Source organism: Chrysochloris asiatica, unplaced genomic scaffold (genome assembly GCF_000296735.1).
Source record: "Chrysochloris asiatica unplaced genomic scaffold, ChrAsi1.0 scaffold00050, whole genome shotgun sequence".
Lineage (NCBI taxonomy): Eukaryota > Metazoa > Chordata > Mammalia > Afrosoricida > Chrysochloridae > Chrysochloris > Chrysochloris asiatica.
In genome coordinates, this window is record NW_006408568.1 from 2,104,263 (window position 1) to 2,126,239 (window position 21,977).

The window sequence follows — 21,977 nt, forward strand, 5'->3', positions numbered from 1 at the left end:
ACCAGTTACTGGAATCTGAAAGGCACTGTTACCATGGTCATACCCCTATACTTTATTCACACCATGTTCATTATCACAGAGTAGAGAGCCCAGAACAAGATTCCCTGTACCTTGACTTCTAAGCTGTTCTGGTATCCTGGAACCTGGATTTTAACATGATCTGCTTGGTTTCCAGCCATGTGTCATTAAACTTCCTAGAGCTAGGGAGGAATGCACAGCACTCTTCCCCTCCCTCTCTACCCCTTCAGGGGCCAGTGACGGAAGGCTGTGTGAGTCAGTCTGGGCATCCAGGAAGAATGGCTGGGTCACCTTCTGGATTTGGTGCTCTGTGGCTCCAGCTCTTTTTGGGGGGGCTTCCTACTGATTGTGGCACTGCTGATTAATGTGCTAGGCTGCAAAATCATTTGAACTGCAAGGTCAGTGGTTCAAGCTCACCAGCCGTTCCTTGGAAATCCTATACAGGGTCGCTATAGGTTAGAACTGACTCAATGGCACTTAACAACAATTGATCATACTCGCTTATGTGCCCATGTAGGCCCTTTTGGCATCTCGTCTCTAGACCCACAAGTTTGAAAAGGAGCAGGATTGTTTTACTTTGTGCTGAGAGCGTGGTGGTGTTGTTAAGAGCTGTCAAGTTGGTTCCAACACATAGCTCCCCAGTATAGGATTTCTGAGGAGTGGCAAATGTTAGCAATTCAGTGCTTATTCTATAGCACCATACCAGGGTTCCGCCCAGAGGGTACCCTATTGAAAAAAGGGGCTTTCTGGAGGTTTCTCAGAGCAGCTCTGGGGTGCAATCAGGGCTATGGCTTATGATCTTGGATCTCAGTTTAGGCCTGAGCCAATGAGGCCATCCTGAGTTTTTTGGAACTTGGCAAGTTTTCCCCTTTAGGATGGTGGCAGTTTGGCCTGGACATGTGACTTACAGAGGAATTTGCTCTGGAGGTCAGAGCCTAAGAGGCTGGCAGTGACGTTCTGCAGTCCTCGAGGGGGGGCCCTGCCTGTATATCCTGACGCAAGCTGGCTTCCTTTGGGGCCACAAATGATGTCACTGTGACAACCAGGCACTGGGGAGCCCAGAGATTGCACTCAGGAGAGGTAATCAAAACCCAGCACAGTGGAAGCACCCAAGATGTGAGAGGGGTGGAGGTGGTGATGGAGGAGATGGAATAATAACAGTGTAGGAGCTACCTTCCTGGGACGAGGATCATTAAAACTCATAAATTCAGTGTGACTTCTCCTCATACCCTGTATAACCCCATTTCATGTCTGGGTTTTCCTCCTTTGTAAATGGTAGTAACTGTGGATGTAATTTTATCAGGATTTGTGTCATTTCTGGTTTTATTTTCCATAGTGTGAGAGACACTACAACAACAAAAGTCTATACTCATTAAATAAAAACACTAGTTCTCATTTCATTTTTCTTTTAATATCTTTAGAGATTCTTATGTGAAAGAGATGGCATTCTTTAAGGCTGATGTTCAAATGGGTATCTAAAATATTTTATTGACACAATTCCATGTAAATTCTATATGACGTATGAAGAGATATGATGTGTAAGGAGAATCAATAAAAACAGAACAAGATAACAACTCTATTATAATTATTTTTATAGATATAATATGATTGCATGCTAATATCTATTCAGCATAGATAGTTAGATCATACTTATCTGATATTCCATTATTCAATTGCTTTATAAATAGATGGATGATCTGTGAAGCTTCCTAGTCAGATGTTGATCCTAAAATATTGGGAGGGGTGGTTTGCTCTGGGGATTGATATACAAGTTGTGTTGGTGGATCACTTTTACCAACGTTGCTATGAAAACAAAACAAGATGGTATCAACTGGTACTTATATTGTTTCCACCCACAACTGCTTGAATGTGTTCCACTCATTTTTTTTGCCTCCATCCCTCCACTGACCTACTCTTTTCAAAGTTATCAGTAACCTCTAAGTCAGTGAACCCAATGGCTAGTTCTTTATTCTCATCTAAGCTTATCCTATCAGCAGCATTTGACACTGTTGGCCTTTTCCTACTCTTTGAAACTGATTCTTCCCTTGGCTTCCAGAACACTGCATACCTTCTTCTCTTATACATCATTGACTGCTACTCTGTCTCCTTTGTTGGGTCTTCATCATATCCCAAATCTTTAAATGCTGGCACACTCCAGGATCCAGATCTCAGACCTCTTCTCTGATTACTTTCTTTGCCTGGGCAATTCAGTCCATAATTTAAGAATTTTTAAAAGAATCTCTTCTCTGATAATTCCCAAGTTTGCATCTCCAGTCTGGACTCTTCCTTTGCACTGCAGACTTTTATATCCTTCTGCTTACTCTGCATCTCAAATTGAGTCCTCTAGAACTAAAGGCTTGGGTCACCCCTCCTAGCCTTCTCTTTATGCAGGCTTCTTCATTTTAGTAAATGAAATCACCATTAGTTCAATCACGTAGGCAAAGCTCTCCTTTTCTTTTACCCCACATTCAAACCAACAATAAATTCTGTTGACTTGATGTTTAAAATATAAGTAGAACCAATCACTTCTCAATACTTTTCTCATGTCTTTCCCGGACCATTACAGCAGTCTCTCTGCTTCTCCCCTTGCTCTCAGTTTATCTACACAGCAGCTAGAATGAACATTCTGATAGTTAAGTCAAATCCTTTCTTCACTGCAAACCTCTCAATGAATTCCTTAAAAGCAAGTCCATCTGGGGAAAGGGGGTGAAATAATGTTAAGATGATTGGCTGTCTTTTGAATCTTGGTTTCCCTTGCATAACATTATAAAACAGACACATGAAGGGGAGAGAAAGGAATAGCCAGAAATATCACCATAGAAAGCTTGTAAGTCCGTCTTCCACCTATAACTGATTGGAATACCTAAAATGGGGCTACAGTGTGCCCAGTGAAGGAGGCTTCCTGCTGAGCTTTTGCATTACATAAGACCAGAATCATCAGAGGTAGGAAATTTCCACTTGAATGGACAAGCAGACCAGCCTGGAGTGGCTAAAAGAACAGAAGATACTTCTTGAAAGAAAGACCTACAGGAAAAATACAAAACAATATAGGCAGACCGACTGATTACTACAAGAACAAGCAAGTTGCTTGCCCAGGAGACATCAAGGCAAGTGGTTGGGTCCCCTCAGGGCAAACCCCCTTCCAAGACTCAGACTTAATGGGAATACACACTCTGATTGGTGACCATGTTCATCACCGATAAGGGAAAAACAGCAATGAAGCTGCAAGCTAAGCCCTACAATGTTCAATAGACTCCTGTGAACCCGGGTGGAGCCTGGTTGGCCAACAGTGTTGCAAGACCTGGGACTCTTGGGCTCAGAGTCAGTAACATAGCCACAGAGGACTAGAGTGGAGAGTGAAGTGTCCAGCTAAGAAGAGAGGGCATATGCACAAGAACACCCACACTGGCAGATAATACCCACTGGATCTGGCTTAAATGACTAGATGCTCAGAGCTCAACCGGAAGAAGAAAGAAGAGGAAAAAAGGAGTAATCTGATACAATTTGATGAACTTGACCTACATCTATGGATTCAGTAGCTCAAAAGAGGGAACAAATCTTTACAGCAAAGATCATTCCCATCCTCTCCATACACAGAGTAGATAGGGATATGCAACTTGGACATTGGCTACCCAAAATGGGGGCTACAAAGGCAAGAAGTGACTGGCTTACAAGCTTTCAAGAGGGAACCTAGATCCAGAAGGTGTGGAGGAAGGTAGAATCTCCACTGAGTAGTATCCAATCTGTCTAGGAGGGGCTGATGAAAGGAAACACGGATAGGTCTTTTGTGATACAGTGGTAAATAATTGTTATAAGGATTGATTATGAGGGTTGGAAATGTAAAGGTAGATGTTTTGTAGCAAGGAAGGGAGTGATTGACTCTGCAGTCTAGGAGTGGCAGTCCCTGGGGCCATCAAGGGAGAAGAGCAGAGAGCGGGACCCTATCCAGAGAAGCAGTGAAGCCAGAGATGGAGGCAGAGACAATGACATGGAGCGATGGAGCAGCTGGGGACTTTAGACCCAGAGAGGGAGAGGGGCTGTGTGTGCTGATGACCGGGGGGCAGGCTTGGTTGGTTGATGATGCATGGAGGGGATTGTAACCATGGCAATGAAATGATATATGATAGGATAAATGTAAAACTAATGTTCTCCCACGTAAACGATCACATAATTCACAATAAAACATTAAAAAAAAGTCCATCAAACGGAACACATGAGCAGGCATATAAGCTCCCTGGCAACCACATTGGTCTACATTTGAGTGGAAGTGGGGAAAATCAGTAATGTAGATGTGGGCTGAGTTCGACCATGTTCCATAGACTCCTGTAGACCTTGGGATTAGAGAGAGAAAAGGAGGGGCTGGTTGGTCAGAAGTTTGGGGAGACTTGTGAACCACTAAGCCCATGGACATTGACTTACCCATGGAGGGCTAGAGCTGAGAGTGAAGTGTCTAGCTGATATGAAGTTTCAGGAGACACACAAGAATGCCCAAACTTGCAGATAGTACCCTTTTGACCTAGCTCCGATGACTTGATGACTAGAGTAAGATAAAGAAACTTGATAAAGGAAGCAAGTGAAAATTGCTACAATTTGATGAACTTGACCTATACTTAGGGATGTAGTAGCTCAAAATACCAACCGAGAGGGAAGGAGTCTTCACATCAAGGATCAAACCTATCCCCTTGGTATATAGGGTTGATAGGAAAGAGCAACTTAGACATTGACTACCTGTAATGGGGTGGGGTGGTGGGGATGTTATAAAGGCATGAAGTGGCTGGCTTACAAGTTTTCAAGAGGAAAGTTAGTTTCATAGTGTGCCGGAGGGTAGGTAGAATCCTCACTGGATACTTTTCAACTTGTCTGGATGGATCTGAAAGGAGACGGGGATAGGATTCTTTTGCTATTGTCACAACTGTAAAGGTAGGAGTTTTGTAACATAAAGGGGGAAGTATTTAATCTTACATTCCAGGAAGAGAGAATCCTAGGACCATCAAGGGAGAGAGAAGAGCATGCACGGAATGTAGGACCATATCCAGAGAAGTAGTGACACCAGAGATGGAGGCAGAGATGATGACATGGAGAGATAGAACTGTTGAGGGCTCTAGACTCATTGACAGAGAAAGGCTGTGTGCTGATGGCTAGGAGGCAGGCTTGCAGAATGTGCCCTTTGATTATTTAAATGATTCTATGTTTCTTGAGTGTTTCTGTGTACATCAAAAAAACAAAACAAAAAACAGAAGGAATAGAAGCAAATATTGTTAAATGATGATGCATGGAGGGGATTGTAATCATTGCAGTGAAACAAAATATGATAGGATGAGTGAAAAACCGATGTTCTCCCATGTAAACTATTACTCAATTCACAATAAAAGGTTTTTTTTTTTTTTAAGAGCAAGCCCAAAGTTCTTAGAATAGCCTACAAGTCCCTGACTGATCTTGTCAACCCAGGATTCTGTGACATTGACTCCCTTTATTCTCCCATGCTCACTCTGCCCCAGTCACACTACCTCCCTGCTCTTCCTAAGACAGGCACTATCTTAAAGTCTTTGTGTGGGAGGGGTGTTGCTCTTGTGCTGGAACACTTCTTTCTCTTCAGAGCTCACTCCCCAACGTCTCCCAGACTTCTGCTTAAATGTATTCCTTAAACTCTGTGGAAGTCCTCAGAGAGGCCGTCCCTGACAACTCTATCTAAAATATCACCCTACCTAGCTCCTTACCTTAATTTATTCTTTTTCATGATATTTATAAATATTATATGTTTATTTATTGAATATTTGTTTCCCCAAACCAGGCAGGGCTTAAGCTTTGTTACAACAGTGACTTTGTTTTGTTTATTGCTGTGTCCAGAGTGGATAGAGCTTTGTGCACAGCAGATGGTCAAGGAACACTTGTTAAGTGAGTGAATAAATGAATGGCTGTGCTCTTTTTGTGGGACTAGACAAGGAAAGGGAAGAAAGAAAGAGGGCCCATGCATATTATGTGTAGGACTTTTCCAGAGTCCGATAAAGGTTACCTTTATTATTTGGGGAATGAGAAGCAATTTCTGTAGCCTGTCACATTTGGACATCTTCCCTGTGAGTATCTCATGAAAAGTTTTCTAGAAACTGTGATTAGGGAATAAACTGTTAAGTTAGTAGTAAAGAACAAAGAGAGCTCTGGTAGCGTAGTGGTTACGAATCGGGCTGCGAACCTTAAGGTCAGCGGTTCGAAACTACCAGCCGCTCCGCGGGAGAAAGATGAGGCTTTCTACTCCCGTAAAGATTTACACCCTCGGAAACCCTGTACAGGGTCGCTATGGGTCGGAACCGACTCAATGGCACTTAACAACAACAAAGAACAAAGAAAGAAAACATTTGCCTTCTGCACCTCTAATTGCTTTTCCTATTTTTTTTGTTTAGCTGCTGTACCAGGAATGGGCACGTTATGGAGTGTTTTATAAGTTTCAACCTATTGACCTCATCAGGTAAGATGTGGGAAGATACTCATAGGAAGATACAAATTCTGAAAGATCTATTATCAGCCTTCTTGGCCCTGGAAATTTATTGGTCAAACAGAGAGGTTTGCTTTCTATGATCACCTGTTCCATGTCTTAAGGGTGGGGAAGCAGCTGGAGGACAGAGGAACAGAGTGGTGGCTCTGTGGAGGCAACAGATAAAATGGATTGATACACCATGGCTGCCATCTTGAGTTTTCAACAGTATGGTCTCTTTTTTCCTGCCTGCTCTTTGGGATGGGTGAATGGAGCTATCTAATCTTACTCTTTTCCTTCAAACTCATCTGGCTATTCTAGAGAAGCACCTGGGTTAAGCAAACTCTTGGGTTCTGGTCAAGTAGTTACAGTGTTGGCCGGAAGGGAAGATATAGCAAATCACATTGGAATAAATGGGTTGGCCTGAGACAAAATATATGCCTTATCCAGACTATAAAGATGAGACTAGTCTTAGAATTCCTCCCTTCAGTGCTGCTCTTGGAAATGTTCTCAGCTTCTACAGAACATTAGTGAAAAACCCTTTGAAAGAACCTACTGGAATGTAGTAGATCTGACTGGCCTAGAATGGGTTTAGGGGTCTAGAAACCTGATTGGCTCCTAGAATACTGACTGCAATGTGGGAGCTCACTGTGCTGAGGGTTCTACTGCTATTATTTTCTTTGGACATGTCATCGTCCCTCTTTGGTCTTCAGGATCCTGGTTGTCCTGAACTGAGAGGTAATTTGGTAGGGCATGTTCATTTGGATATGATGGAGAACTTGGACTTGTAGGGGGAGGTCCCATGACTGACTTGAGGAACTCACTGCCACACAGTCACTTGTGGCTGTCTAATGTACTGATTAATCAGTCTGCAAAAACGGAGACTTCCTGGCTGGTTTTCCTAGGCTGGGATAGTGAGAGGGGGCAGCAGCCAGAAGGATAGTGTCCAGAGGGAGGAGTTCTAGCTTCTTCTTGGAACAGGAAAGCAGCATGGGGGTCAGAGTTTAGGCAAGTTCGTCTTCTACCCAGACCCAGATATACGACAGGCCTGCCTCTCGAGAATCTGGGAGATGGGTTGGAAGGCTCCTGACAGCAGGTGTTTGTTCCGGCTGATGACTGTTAACCACAGTGCAAGGGTCTGGCATGCTTGTGACCGAGGTCCCTTGGGCAGCACCTCCCATCCCCTGGCTGCCTCGTAGACAGCATAGCCCACCTAGACTGTTCTCTGGGCCACACCAAGACTGCTTCCTCCATTCTTGCTGGGCTTTGATCTTTTTCTCTGGATCCCAAGTGACCACCCACTCTGTCGCCTGTTTTCTCCAACTACCCATTTTTTTTTAAAAAGTATGATTAAAATATAAAAAATAATACTCCCATTTCAGAGAGCCCTGTCTTTTCTCAACTCCCCTTCACCCCCCAAGCTTCAGGTGATGCACTGCCAGTTAAATGGGAGATAGCTCCAATATGCACTCACTTTTTGGCCACAAAGCAGCCTCACCTGCAAGGGAAAAATTGCCTTTGGACCTAGGCCCTGCTCTGGGGCCTGGTATTTTCGGAAGATCCTAGAGACCTGATAGAGCTCAAATCTGTCCAGACAGGGCACAGTGTGCTGGAGTGGGCTGGAGGCTGTCCCCTGCTCCTCACAGATCAGATGACTCAGGTAGCTCTCAAGGTTAGTGGCTCAGTTGGGAGGAAGGGGAAGACTGGAGCCAAGAGTGTCTCTTGACATGGAGAAGGAAGAAAGAGGAGACAGGAATGGACACTGAGTAGTGTGAGTGAAGTGGAGGGTCATTGTCTACCCAGGGGCATGAGAACCTCTCTGACCTTAAGTTATTGCTGGAAAGAGTGGAAGAGTGAAAGGTGAGAGGGAAGGAGCAGAGGCATTAGGGGCTTGGTGAGCAAAGCAAAGCAGGGAAGCCAAGAGAGGCACCTGGAGTGCTCTTGAAAAGGAAACTGAGGTGGGGAGTTTGAGGAGAGTGCAAAAGCTACTCTCACTCAGCAAGCTTACCCTAAATTGTCACATCATACTCCTTACCCAAATGGCCCCCTCTTGAGCTCTGATTTTGTCAAGGACATCCTCTCCTTCCTTTTCTCTCTACAAACTAGGGGCCTCAGTGGACCCTCAATATCTTCTCTTTCACTTTCACTCTCCAGTCTGACACCAAGACCTGTTGATACCTCCTCAGCACCATTTCTCTCCTACCACTTCTTCTCCATCCTTACTACCAACTCCTGTTGGGACCTGCTTCATGCCCAGGGCCCAATGTATCCTGCCTTGGACATTGCCACAGTGGTTTCTACCCTGAGCCATCGCTGCCCCACACTTGTGACAGGCTTTGTTCCATAACTAATTTCTGATGCAAATAGTACCCTCCTTGTGCCTCAAGTCTCAGTTGAATACAGTGTGGTCGCTGAAAGATGGGCAGAGGCAGGGAGTCTCAGACATGTGGACTATGATAATTCACAGGAAGGCCTGGCTAAGGCATTTCCCTTCTTCTTCCCTGGGCTCTCACGTCCACATTCCAACACTGAACTTCTGTCCTTGCTATAGAGCCCTCGTGTCCTTCCCAACATCATCCTTTGGAACATTCTAGAACCCATTCCAAGGAGTCCGGGTGGCACAACAGTGAAGTGCTCAGCTGCTAACCAAGCAGTTGTCAATTTGAATTTCCCCAGTGACTTCGCAGGAGAAACACCTGGTGAAATCCTTAAGGGGCAGTTCTCCTTGGCCACACAGGTTTACTATGAGTTGAAAATCAACCAGATGACACTTAACAACAACCAAATGCTTTCCATTGAGCGGTTGAAAACCCAGGGGTGAGAAATTAGCCTTACTTTTAAAGCACCAGAATTAGCCATCCGTGCTCTTCTACAAGCCATAAAGCCTGAATTTGAGGTCTGAGGCTCCTTTCTCAGATGATGAAAGTGGACAGAAGGGAGGTAAGGTACCCTTCCTGTACTGCTCCCCCATCCTCCTGCCTAGCTGTACCATCACTTGTGCCCAGCAGGCTGCACTGTGAGACTGCTCATGGGCCTTTCCAGTCCAAAGGGCTTTCCACCCTGGACCTACCTTTGCCCTGGAAACCTTTGGGCTTGCAGGTCTGAACTGAGGGTTGTGTATGTGTGTGTGTGTATATTTAAGAGTTGCTTGAAAAGTTCCCCAGGGAGGTACTCACTAGGGTCCCAGGTGGGCAAGTGTAGCCCAGCTTACAGAAGATTCTTCTGGAAACTTCCAGGTAGCAGCTCTTGTATCATGAGAGAAGCAATGTTTGTGATTAATGAAACGGGGACATGGTACCTGACTTGGAGGGAAATGGCTCTTCTCACCCCTTGACTTCTCTTATGGGGTCTATCAGAGTGTCTGTATAAGCGAGAGGAGTAGCATTCTGCCCTCTGAGCTATTGTTGAATGCCCCAAGACCAGTATAGAAGCCACTTTTATTTTCTGAGGGACCTTGGACACCTGAACGTTTTGATTTGCACAAGACTGATGATATTAGTTAGACCTATAGCCTATCTTTCCCCTAAAATTAACATCTGCTCTCAGGCTGATTTTCTTAGCTTGTAAGTTTTAATATAGATAAGACAAAACAACAGGCTCTAAACACCATCTGAGTTTGATTTAGCTCCTGACTACACATTGCTAAAGCTAATGTACAAAAGTCATTGTATTTTTTTTAAGCATCTGCCATTGCCTGCCTGAGACAGCATGAGGAAGAGAAGGGTGTAGAAGCTTGCTAGGGCTGGGCATTGCAACCCACTGACTTTGGATAATCTGCCAAGGGGATAATCCACCGGCAGCATTCACTATATCAAATCAGGATTAGTCTGGAGAAGGGCAAATGGCTCTTCATTCCTTGTCTTCCAAGAATGGCCCCCTACAAGTGAGGCTTCCTGCACTTTAATCAGGTCTAGGCATGCAGCCCGTCCATGTGGTGGCCTGATGATGTGAAGCAGCTTCCACAACTCTGAGAACAACGCCAATAGAGTCATGCCATTCCAAGAACCTTTGGTTATTCGTTTGTGGCTCCCTTTCCTGGAGGACAGCTTGGAGTTACACACTGTGTCCTCACCATGCAACACATCTCGACTATCTTAGAAACCTCGTCGGCATCTCAAGTCTTACCCTCAGAAAGCCTTGCAGTTCTTGTAGCAGCAAGGTATCACAGGAATTGTCTTTCCTTCCTCCTTCCTCAAGTCAGGGGCAATGGTTGTTCAATGGTTTACCTTCCATGTGGAAGACCTGGGTTTGATTCCTTGCTCATGTCCCTCATACACAGCTACCACACATCTGTCAGTGGCAGCTTGTATGTTCTCATGATGTTGAATAGGTCTTAGCAGAGCTCCCAGACTAAGACAGATTAGGTAGAAAGATCTTGCAATCTACTTCTGAAAATCAGTTGATGAAAACCCTATGGATTAAAGTGGTCTGATCCACAACTGATCATGGGGATGGTATTGGACCAGGTAGTGTTTCCACCATCAGTTACAGGCCAATTTGAAGGCAGTTAGCAACAATAGATTCCTGGTGTGGCACTCTAGGATAAGCACTGGACAGAAAAGTTGGTAGTTCAGACCCACTAGCCGCTCCTCAGAAACCCTATATAAGTTGGAACTGACTTGACTGCATTTAATAACAACATTTGAAAACAGCCACGATAGAGGCTACTGTCCTTGTCAGTATTCTCCAGGACTGCCACCAGCAGGCTGTGTGATCTGATCTCTCCCTCCCTGTCTCTGGGCCCCACTTGTACCGTCCTGAAATGTGACCCATCCAAATCCCTCCAGGGGGCAGGCAGAGGGGGCCACATTCCTAGGAGGTTTCTCAGCTGGCCAGGCTCTGAAAGGACTGGACACAGCTGGTTTTGGGGAGGGAAAGGAGAGAGAGAAATGTTGATCAACCCATGATTAATTATTTCCTGAGCCCTACTGCCTTCCCCTTGATCCTTCCCTGGGATTTATAAAGGCTATTCAGCTCAATGCAGTGAACGTTTACAAATGCTAACAATGAGCAAATCTCTGTGCTTGGCAACATACGGAGGCTCTAGCAGTTAAGTAGAGAGGCAGGCGTGTCCAAAGCATGGCTGTAAGGACTATAATAGTAAGTACAAACAGACAACAGACAAAGAGTGATTGCTGTTGGCAGAATAAGGGAAGACATCATGGACGAGGTAACATTGGAGTTGGAAATGTTGCTTTCTGAAGGACAGAGGTTAAAGGTTCTGTGTGTGTCTTCATCCCCAGTCCGAACTGTGTTGTACATGAATTTATTGCTTAACCTGATACGAAGGGCTGAAAATCGCATTCATTCAAAGTCAGATCCTTCCTCACTGTTAATTGGAGTGGCCAACTCAAGAACTTGATTTGCAGACCTCATCTGTAAGGATTCTGTGCCAACTCAGCCCATGTCCCTTGCTTTGCTCTGTAAGTTAGCTGGGAATCTAGGGCTAGAAGGAAGTGAGACTGGATCTAAGAGTGGAGGTTCATTAAAGATGAGGTATAGGACCAGCACCTTGGCATTTACTTAGGTCTCAGATTGGGCAGTGTTTCATTCTGCTGTGCATAAGGTCGCTATGAGTTGGTGCCGACTCCTAACAACACCTAACAACAACAGCCTTTGAGGTATTGGATTTAGCTGGGAAACACTCTGCAGGCTAGAAGGAAATACTTTCTCATGGGCCTGTAACTTAGAAGATGGAGAGTAGAGAAGGCAGAAGAAAGCAGACAGTAATTGGTTGAGGCAGAGAAAAAGGAGAATGATAATGCTTTGTGCATTTATAGTCTAGTCTGTTTCATAAATCATAAAATGAAGTTGCTAATTAAATCTAGCTATACAAAAGCCCTATCCTAGTCTTCTGTTGCTGCTCCTCCCCTCTTCCTCCATTGAATACCACTCCACTGTAGTTTGTAGAGCTTGCTGGTCGTGGAGTTGACTCATAGAAATAGGGGCCGCATTATGGAGCTCTTAGCCCTGGTTCGAGACTTAGCCAAAAACTATCTTGGTCTCCAGAGAGTAGCCTCTCACATCTCAGAATAGCCTTCCATGGATGTTGTGGTTTTTGATCAAACTTCTTCCTGTAGTTTCATCCATATGGTATAGATGGTAGAATCCAAGGCACCAAGAAACTGTACATTCCCCATAACCATCCAGAATTCCATGACACAGCTGTCCCTATTGCCTATTGTTGTGTTGTTAAGTGCCGTGAAGTCGGTTCTGACTCCTGGTGACCCTGTATAGAATTTCCTAGGAGCGACAGGTGAGCTCGAATCACCAACCTTGTGGTTCAAGCAAACCTTGCAGTCTAGCACATTCACCCACAACACCACACAATGACCCCCTTATATTATGTCTTATTTCCCATAAAGGGAGACAAGCTAAAATTATTGTGAAAAAAAAAGTATGAAAATGCTATCTCTATACTTAGGGTTTCTGTGACTCTTGTGTGGAGTGTCTGGATGGTACAAATGGTTAACCACTCAACTGTTAACCTCAATGTTGGCATTTTGAACCCATCCAGGAGTGCCTCCGAAGAAAGACCTGGCTATCTGTTTCTGAAAGATCACAACCTTGAAAATCCTATGGAGCAGTTTTATCCTATACACATGGGGTGGAATTGACTTGATAGCAACTGGGTCTTGTTTGTTTGTCACTTTGTATAGTAGACTCTTAGTTATGCAAACTTGTGGGGATAAACCATAGCATCCTAGCAGTAGCTGGATGCTCAGAAGTCACTCCGTTCAGTGCTCAACCCCAGAGTGCGATCGTGAAGAGTTTGTCTAACAGATGGCCAATCTCCAGTGGATTTTTCTCATGATCAGTAGCACCCTGCTTCAGGGGCAGCTTGTTCCTCTGTTAGACACCTTTAGCCTCTAGGTCTCTGAGCCCAGGTGAGGTCTCTGTTTATTTCTCCCCCTTGCCTTCAGTTCTTCTTGCTGGAGCCGTGTGGAAAAAGAGAGCTCTTTGTTGTAGGACAGCCTTTTATGTATATGAAAATAGCTATTTTGTCCATAAGGAGTTCTGTTGGTGCTATAGGTTAAAAACTGGCCTGCTAACTGCAAAATAGGTAGTTCAAACCCACCTGCTGTTTCCTGGGAGAAAGGTAAGGTTGTTTGCTCCCGTAAAGATTTACTGTTTCAGAAACCCTACATAGGATGGCTGTGAATTAAACTTGACTCAGTGGTAGTAGGTATTGTACCGATAACAATTCCCATACCATAAGTTTTCTTTTCTCCACACAACACACCCCCAGTCTTTTCTACACCTCCTTCTATGATATGAGGTCTTCAGACAGCCTCATTGTCAAGATCACCCTCCTTGGAACTCACTGGCCTGGGAAACTCAGAGGACTCTTGATCTGCACCCCTCTGGTATACTATTTAAGTCAACACATATTTTGTACGGACCATAAATCAAGCACTGGTTATGGGGATATGAAAATGAGTTAAGCATGATCCCGCTTTCAAAGTAAAATCTTCAAGTTTATAAGTGACCACTTGGCTTTCCTGGGAAATGAAGGGACAAACTTGGAGAAAATTTACAAAAAAGTAAACTTTGAGTGTATAAGGAAGCATATGGACAAGCTCCTGGGGGAAACTGACCCTTTAACTAACTAGATGTCTGTGAGGATGGGCTCAGGGCTATGAGCCATAGATTAGACAGAGATTGTTGTGAGTGACTGTAGCTCTTTTTAGAAACATCCATATGATGTATCACAGCACCCTCTGAACCTGGAAATTCTCAGAAAACATTTTAGAAACCAAACCAAGATTGCATCACTTAGTGATTTACCATAGCATGGCAAAGCCTTATATATCCAATTCATATCAAAACCTGAAGAAATCTCCACTAGGGTGGGAATATCTCAGGGATGGGAAAGTAATGTGATCACTGATTTGTAGAGGCATAGATACAGAGACAGGTTTAAGCAAATAGAATTCCCTTCTCCACAAAGAAAATGAAAACAGAGCAGCACTCTTGATAAACTTAAAAGATGTATAAGGTTAAGTCAAAAGTACTGTTACTAGGGTTCCAGTTCATACATGCACGAGTTTATAACAAACAGAACATATTTAAACATGTCTTTGTGATAAGTAGATAGCTCCAGACAAGTTCTCTCAGTACTACTATGGTCTCTATAGGGTGCCCTCCGAAAACAAAAACAAAAAAGGTCCAATCAACCCAATGGTTTCCAAGGGTATCTGGAGGGCCAGTTAAGTTCAAGGCACAGAGGTCAACTCAGAAGGTAATGGAGACTCTTTTTTGGGATCCCAAAAGAGTAATCTTGATAGATTTTGTCCAAGTACAGGACCATCACAGGGACTTATTGTGAAGTTTTAAGAAAATTTAAAACTGCACTGGTGAGAAAAGGCCAGGAAAGTTGCCCTGAAAACATTTTTTTCCCATCATGACAAAGCAGCTGCTCATTCTTTGAGGGTGGTGAAGGCTGTCCTTTGAGAATTTCTTAGAGAAACCTTACCCTATCCACCCTATAGCCCTAATCTTGCTCCCACAGACTTCTTTTTGTTCCCCAAATGCAAATAACATTTAAAAAGACCACAATGTGAGTCCATTAAGGATGTTTAAATTACCTGCTGTTTTGATGTGGTGTAGATTGAAGAAAGCAAAATTCTTTGGGGAAGCTTTCCATTTAGAGAGATGTAAACACTGCCTTCCAAGGTGTCTAGTCCTAGGTGGAAGATACATTGAAAAACAATGGCTTCACGTTTTGATATTTTTGTTTAATAAAGTTTCCTATGATTTTGTAGCAAAAGTTTTTGACTTACTCTCGTGTAGAGTGAACATGTATGTTCTTACTCATTCCTGAAGTACTTGCCTTAAGGACATTTCTTTAGATTAGGAGCAGTGGTTGAAGAATGAAAAGAACTCAGTTTTAGGCCCAGCTTTTAATTTCCATTGATGTAACATTGGGCTAACCATTTTGTCTCTTAGCCTCAAGTTTCCTTAGCTGTAAAACTGGGTTCATAATGCCTGTCCTTGCCCCTCAGTATTATTGTCAGGGGTATGATACAGTGTCACACAAGTACTGTGATGGATGGACACAGGTCTGGTTAAATAATTCTATTATTTATCTGCTCTCTGGGGAAACAACATTATTATATTCACCAAAGTAGCAAGTTTTATGCAATTCTTCAGCCAAAGGGCTTTTGCAAATATAGTATAATTCAAAACAGTGCGTGTTTGTTTGTTTTTAATTGTGAGTCATTGCACCTGAGCACTTACATGTGTGTTCTGCATGCTACAATTCTAAAAGCCTGTTATTAATAATCTAGCTCACACATAAGGACACTGAGCTCAGTAAGATAAAGGGTTTCCTAAAGCCACACCTGTCTGACTCCAGAAACTATGCTTTTCACCCCCATTGTTCCCTGTTGCAGAATGCAATGGAGATGTCCACCCAACTAGTTAACATTACACTAGCTGTGTAGTGTTAATCCCTTTAACTGCTCATCTAGGAGGGAACCCTGCAGTTAGCTGGGAAGTGAGAACACTGACTTAGTCTGCCTCTGCTTGGCGACAGGGTCTTTACTGCGAATGCACCCCTTCATAGACTCTGCCAGTCTGCTGAAAGCTCAGCCATTGATACACACTTGGCTGCCATGTATAAGGACTGACTCCAAGGCAACTGGTTGGTCTTTGTTTTTAGCAAGTGGTTTCTCTAGAATTTAGGCAGGTAGCAGAGCTTGGATTCCCGGAATCATTATGCTCCTTACTGTGAGATGAGAGTGGGCACATCAAGGTTCAGTTCTTCTCTCACCTGATGCCCCTAGGGTAACTTTGGACCTGCCATAGTCCATCCACACCCCACTTTTGACATAGTGAAAAGAATCTTTGTGTCGCCTCTACAAAATGTATGGACTGTGGGATGGCAGGTGCAACCCTGTGTGTGAGCCAGGGACCTCAAACAGCTTTTAGGGACAGATCTTGCCCTAGAATGAGGGAGAAGACTAGCATTTGGATGTGTTACCATGGACACAGCACAACTGTTTGATCCCATGAGCCACAGTTCCGCCACGTGTCTCTGGAACCCTTGAGCTCCCCATTCCTGCTAATGATATTCCCTTGAGTGATGTTCCCCACCCACGCCACATGGGTATGTAACCAACATAAACAGAAAGCGTCTTAACACATTGAATAACATCGGTGGAACACACGTTACAACAACAACCGCAAGATAGCTAAATTTAATTAGCCCAGCATGCCCAGGCTTTTCACACAGGCACATGCCTCCGTTTTAGAAACGGAAAACCACAGCATTTTGTGGGTCTGGAAGTCACAGACATAATCAAGTTAACAAACAAAGGACAACAAGCCTTCAAGATCCCTGCCTGGGAGACTGTTGTCCTCTAGTACCTTTCTTGGGATGATCTCAAGGTATTGAAAAACATTGGCAGCTGGGCAATTGCCAGGACTTGTTGCCTGCCCCTGGCAATTTGGTTGATTTAGACGTGGAGGGGTAGTGGCCGTCAGCCTGAGTCACACAGTCAGTCTGTAGAAGGAACTCAGAAAATGCTTCTAGAGAGCTCAGGCCTTGTCAGTTTCTTTCATATCTGTATTCCACTGATCATGACCAGGAGAGACACAGAGAAGATGGAGAAGACCAGGAGAGACACAGAGAAGAGCTTACACAGACTAAGATTTTGAGCTTCACATTTGGGCATTTTTAGTCAGGAAGGTAGTATAAGGGCAATGGGTCAATTTCCAGCATTTATCAATTCTAGCAAAATAGAAGTAGTTTTGGGGAGAAGACAAGCTGTTGAGCAGAGAGAGGTGAATCTGCCATCTACTCAGGGTTTCTCTTTACTCCCGTCAGGAGCACTCAGTTGCCTTAAAGCCCAACTTTGATGCTTCATGTAGATTCTTCATTTTGTAGCTCATGATCTTTCCTTCTTGCTCATTTTCCAATGGAATGTCATGCTTACTGGGATCTATTTCCCTTTCTTGTCAAATCCTGTGAGATCATATCCCTGTGTGAATAGATTTGCCCTTTTTTGAAGGTTTGACTCTTGTGAATGGTGTGTAACTCTTCTGATGACCCATCAGCCAACCAAGAAGTATGTCAGAAATATCTTTATAGTGACTTTGTAAAGCACACACACACACAGTAATGTCGCTGTAGTTGTTGTTAAGTGCTGTTGAGTTGGTTCTGAGTCACAGCAACCGTATTTAGGGTTTCCAAGGAGTCGCTGGTGAGTTTGAACCACCGCTCTTGTTATTCAACAACCTTTCTGTCCAGTGCTTTATCCCACAGGGTCACACCAGGATTCCCACTGTAAGGTTATCTTGTTAAGTGCCATTGTAAGTAGAGCCTCCTCAATTCAGACCTTTCCCCCATCCAATTGAGAAGGCTCAATGCACTAAGAATGAGACCATGTCCATGTGCAAGTTTCACGTCATTGTAATCCAAGATATTTATTGAATATTCTTTCTGTTCCAGCATAATTTTTAGGTGCTGGAGTTGAAGTGGTAGACAAGATAGATACTGCCTGACCTTGGGTGATTATATAATTTATCACCTAAGTTGGAACACTCTTGAAAGTAAAAGTGAATGTTGTTCATAACTATCTTGAGTGTAGTAGTCAACTATTGCTACAATACTTCTGCATAACAAAGCACTTCAAACCCAGGGACTGACAACAGTCCTTTAGTTTTCTTGTTCAAGTGTCTGTGGGCTGACTGGGACAACTCTTCTTCATGTTGAGAACTGCCTGGACTTGCCTTCAGTTCTCTGCTGGTCTCCACATTTCCTTAGATGAGCAGCTATCTGGGGCATGCTCTTCTCATGGTAGATCACAAGAGCACAAGGATGGAATGGAAACATGCAATATTTCTTAAAGTATCTGTTCACATCATATCTGCTAAGATTCATTTACCAATGCAAGTCACCTTGCTAACCAAAAATCCATGAAACTTGGGAATATTTATCTGCTAAACAGATAGTTTAATATTTATAATATTTAGAATTAATATTTGCTAAACCATAATAAACCCACCTGCTATGCTGAGACAGCAAGTATAAAGCAGAACTTCCCCAAGTAGAAAGATCTGGAGCTATGGCCCTTCCCAGTCCAACCTTGTGGAACTTACGATCTAGCAGGGAGGACACATATCACATAATTAATTATCAAAGTGATAAGGGTTATTATAGAGGATATGTCAGATTTAATGGGAGTCCTGATATAGTGCTCTAGGACAAACATTGGACTGCTCAAGGTCGGTGGTTCAAACCCACCACTGCTTCTTGGAAACCCTAAACACTTAACATCACCAATAACTTGTTGTTGTTAAGTGCCGTTGAATCAGTTCCGACCCATAGCGACCCTGTACAGGGTTTCCTAGGCTGTAAATCTTTATGGGAGCAGAAAGCCTCATCTTTCTCCTGCAGAGCGGCTGGTAGTTTTGAACTGCTGACCTTGCGGTTTGCAGCCCGATTTGTAACCACTACACTACTAGAGCTCCTTACCAATAACTTAGGTATAGAGAAGCAAAACCTAGTTGGAAAGAACCTCCCTGAGGAAGTAGCACTTAAACTAATGTTTACCATGTACCCTTTGCATTTGCTAACTCACAGTAACCTTTAAGCTAGATGCTATTTATTTTACTCTGAGGAAACAGACACAGAGAGATTGTTGAGTTGCCCAAAGTGACACAGTGAGGATTTGAATTCCTAAGACTAGTTGATATGTCAGATCTCTCCCCATAGTGCTCACCACCTTAGTCTTGGTAGAGGAAGCCTCCAGCGCTGGAAAATTATCTCTGTAATACAGAGAGAGGTAGGAGAACAGACTAAGGAGGGAAGCAGGACCCAAGTCATGAAGCACCTTGTAGGCTGATAAGGACTTTGAACTTGAATCCTAAGAAGAAGAAGAAATCCTTGAAGGGTTTGGTATGTGTGCATGAGTATGTGTGGGTGTTGCTGGCATGCTAGATTCGTTTTGACTTTTACAGGGCCTGGGCCTTTTCTGTTTGAGACATAGAATTTTACTTTTTTTGTGTCAAGCACGGTAGAGAGGTGGGGGTGAGTGTCTGAGGAGAAGACAGGCTTCTCCTCTGGTTGTCCTTTGTCCTTCTGATATGACCTGTAAGCAGTCTCTCTGCATGACTCTGTACAGGTCCTCTTTTCTCTCCTTAACCTCTCTGCTTCACATTCCAACTCCCAGGTTTCTCCAGGCTATAGTCCAGTGGGTGTGAAGCGTCCCTTCCTTGTCATCAGTGGTGGTTGTATGTAGTGGGAGTGACAATAACCATCACTAATAGGCACTCACCTTCACATGTACTTTATCTGCGTGATCTAGTGAATCTCATTATAATCATGAGTTTGGCATGTGGAAGTAGATAGATGTGGCATGTGATGCCCCAGGGAGGATGATTTACACCTTAGGTTCCTCACCTAATAATAAGATTGGACCTGTTGATCTGTAACATCCTAGGTCTAAGTTTCTATGACTCTATAGAGGTAGAAATTAATCCTGGAGCTATTCTAGGATCAAGACCCAAGTCTCACAGAGCAACCACATTGAACTAGGGGTTGGAGCCCAGGAGTCTGAACTCCAGTTCTAGACTCCATCCATTGGACTCACTGCTGCCCAGTGGGACTCCCTGCCCTCACATCCCTGGGTTTCTCTCTTCTGCCATCCTCCCAATCTTTAGCCTTTCCTGAACATCCCATCTCTATTTTCTTTAGCCTCTCTGGCTTTGATCACATCTGGAGCATTCTGTAAAGTTGATGAGTGTATGTGTTCCTGTTGGGACACATGGAGTATATCAGAGGCGCTTAAGAAGCTCTGGACGAGTGGAAAAGTCTGCATGGCATCTCAGGGGCTGCTGGCCTGAAGAGTGGATGGCAGCTGCATGGCAGGGAACCTGGCACGAGCACTGCACTGGCTCCCTGGGAAAGCCCAGAGGTCCAGCCTGGGTACTGCTGCTCCAAAATGACTTTGAGTTGTTCTGGTGGGATTGGTGCAGGGGAAGTGGGTGTGTGTTTGTGTGTGTATGTGTAAGGGGAGTTAGACTGAAATAATCTCCTGCCCTATTGCCAGGGGATGCTTCCCTCAGGGATTTGCTCTCTATGGTAATGGGGGGCTAGTGACATAAACCAACAGTATGTTACCTACAGGTAGACAGTGAGTGAGGAATGTAATGTAGGCAGGTGCTCTGTCTGAAAACTGACAGAACAATTTCCATGGACCAGGTAGGACCAGAGAACATGAAGATGGAGAGAATGAAAAGTTGGCTTGTACAACTAAATAGCTGATCAAAATCCTCTTGCGCTATCTACCAATACCTCTTTCCTCAAGGCTGGCCCTTAATCGTCCAGAGTCCCTAGGGATGGACAGGATGGAGTCTGGATGATTTTGTGTAAGTGAAGATACTTTGACCAGAAAGGGTGATTAGAGGACTGTGAGAGTTACTCTGAAAGTCTGAGACCATAGTTGCCACACTTGTCTTTTTCTTTCTCTTTTTTAAATGAGTGGAGAGGTGATCCCAGACAGCTCTGTTTACCATTCCTTTGGAGCCTGACACTTCACAAGGTGTTTCAGAACTTATCCTGACTTTCTCCTCAGCCTCCCCTGAATCACCCCCTGCCCAGGGTCTGAAATATCTCCAGGTTTCCCAACCAAATTTTCCCTTGAACTTTCTCCTCCATGGTCCCTTAACCCTCAGTCTTTTCCCTTGTTCCTTTTATCCCCTGTCCTCACTAATCTATCCCAGCTTCTCTATCTATTCATTCCTCATGACATTTTCTAGCCTTGTCAACAAGTTACCATGGTCTGTCCCTGCCCAAGGTGATGTTGGAAAATGATGGAAACATTTACAGGTCCAGGATCTAGATGGGGTTGGGAATGCCACACAGAGCTCAGCCTGGAAGGTTGTTGATGATCTTGCTACTCAGACAGACAACATCCCTGTCTATCCATGGTTTAAAGGAAACTGCAGATGCCCTTGAACTTGCAGTTAAGATGTAGGCAACTTGTGGGTTATAGACTTTAAGCAATGAGCAAATGTGGCATGGGAGAGGCTGGTGGGAGGGTTGGCCAGTGATGGATTTTTCTAGTTGATGCTTTTCCAGGAGGCTTCCCCAACTTCTTGGATTCTAAGGATCAGAACACCACTCTTGGGCAGCATGTTTGATTATGAGATAGTGAAGGGAGAGAAAGGAGGAAATTTAATAGTTTTTCACCTATTTAATTTACCCGGCTCAAAGAGGGGGCTTACAAAGAGGCTGGAGATGGAGGAGGCTTTCTGAGTGAGATTTGAATAAAAATTATTGATAATAGTTAGATGAGGAAGAACATGAATGCATATTCCAGGCAGGAAGATCAGGATGGATTAAGTCATGTTGATGTTATTATTAGGTGTTGTCAAATTGGCCTCAAATCATGGCGGTCCTATGCACAATGAAATGAAACCCTGTCCAATCCTGAGCCATCCTCATAATCAGTTGTGAATCAGACTATTGTGAACCATAGAG

General features: G+C 44.0%; 1 protein-coding gene across 1 annotated transcript in view; it reads left to right on the plus strand.

The window, feature by feature from the left end:
* ANO2 (anoctamin 2) overlaps nucleotides 1-21,977 on the plus strand; it is a 547,529-nt gene that overhangs the window by 225,058 nt on the left and 300,494 nt on the right. Inside the window, exon 9 of the mRNA XM_006862668.1 lies at nucleotides 6,417-6,481. Coding sequence (XP_006862730.1) covers nucleotides 6,417-6,481 — 65 coding nt within the window. The remainder of the gene's footprint in view (nucleotides 1-6,416; nucleotides 6,482-21,977) is intronic.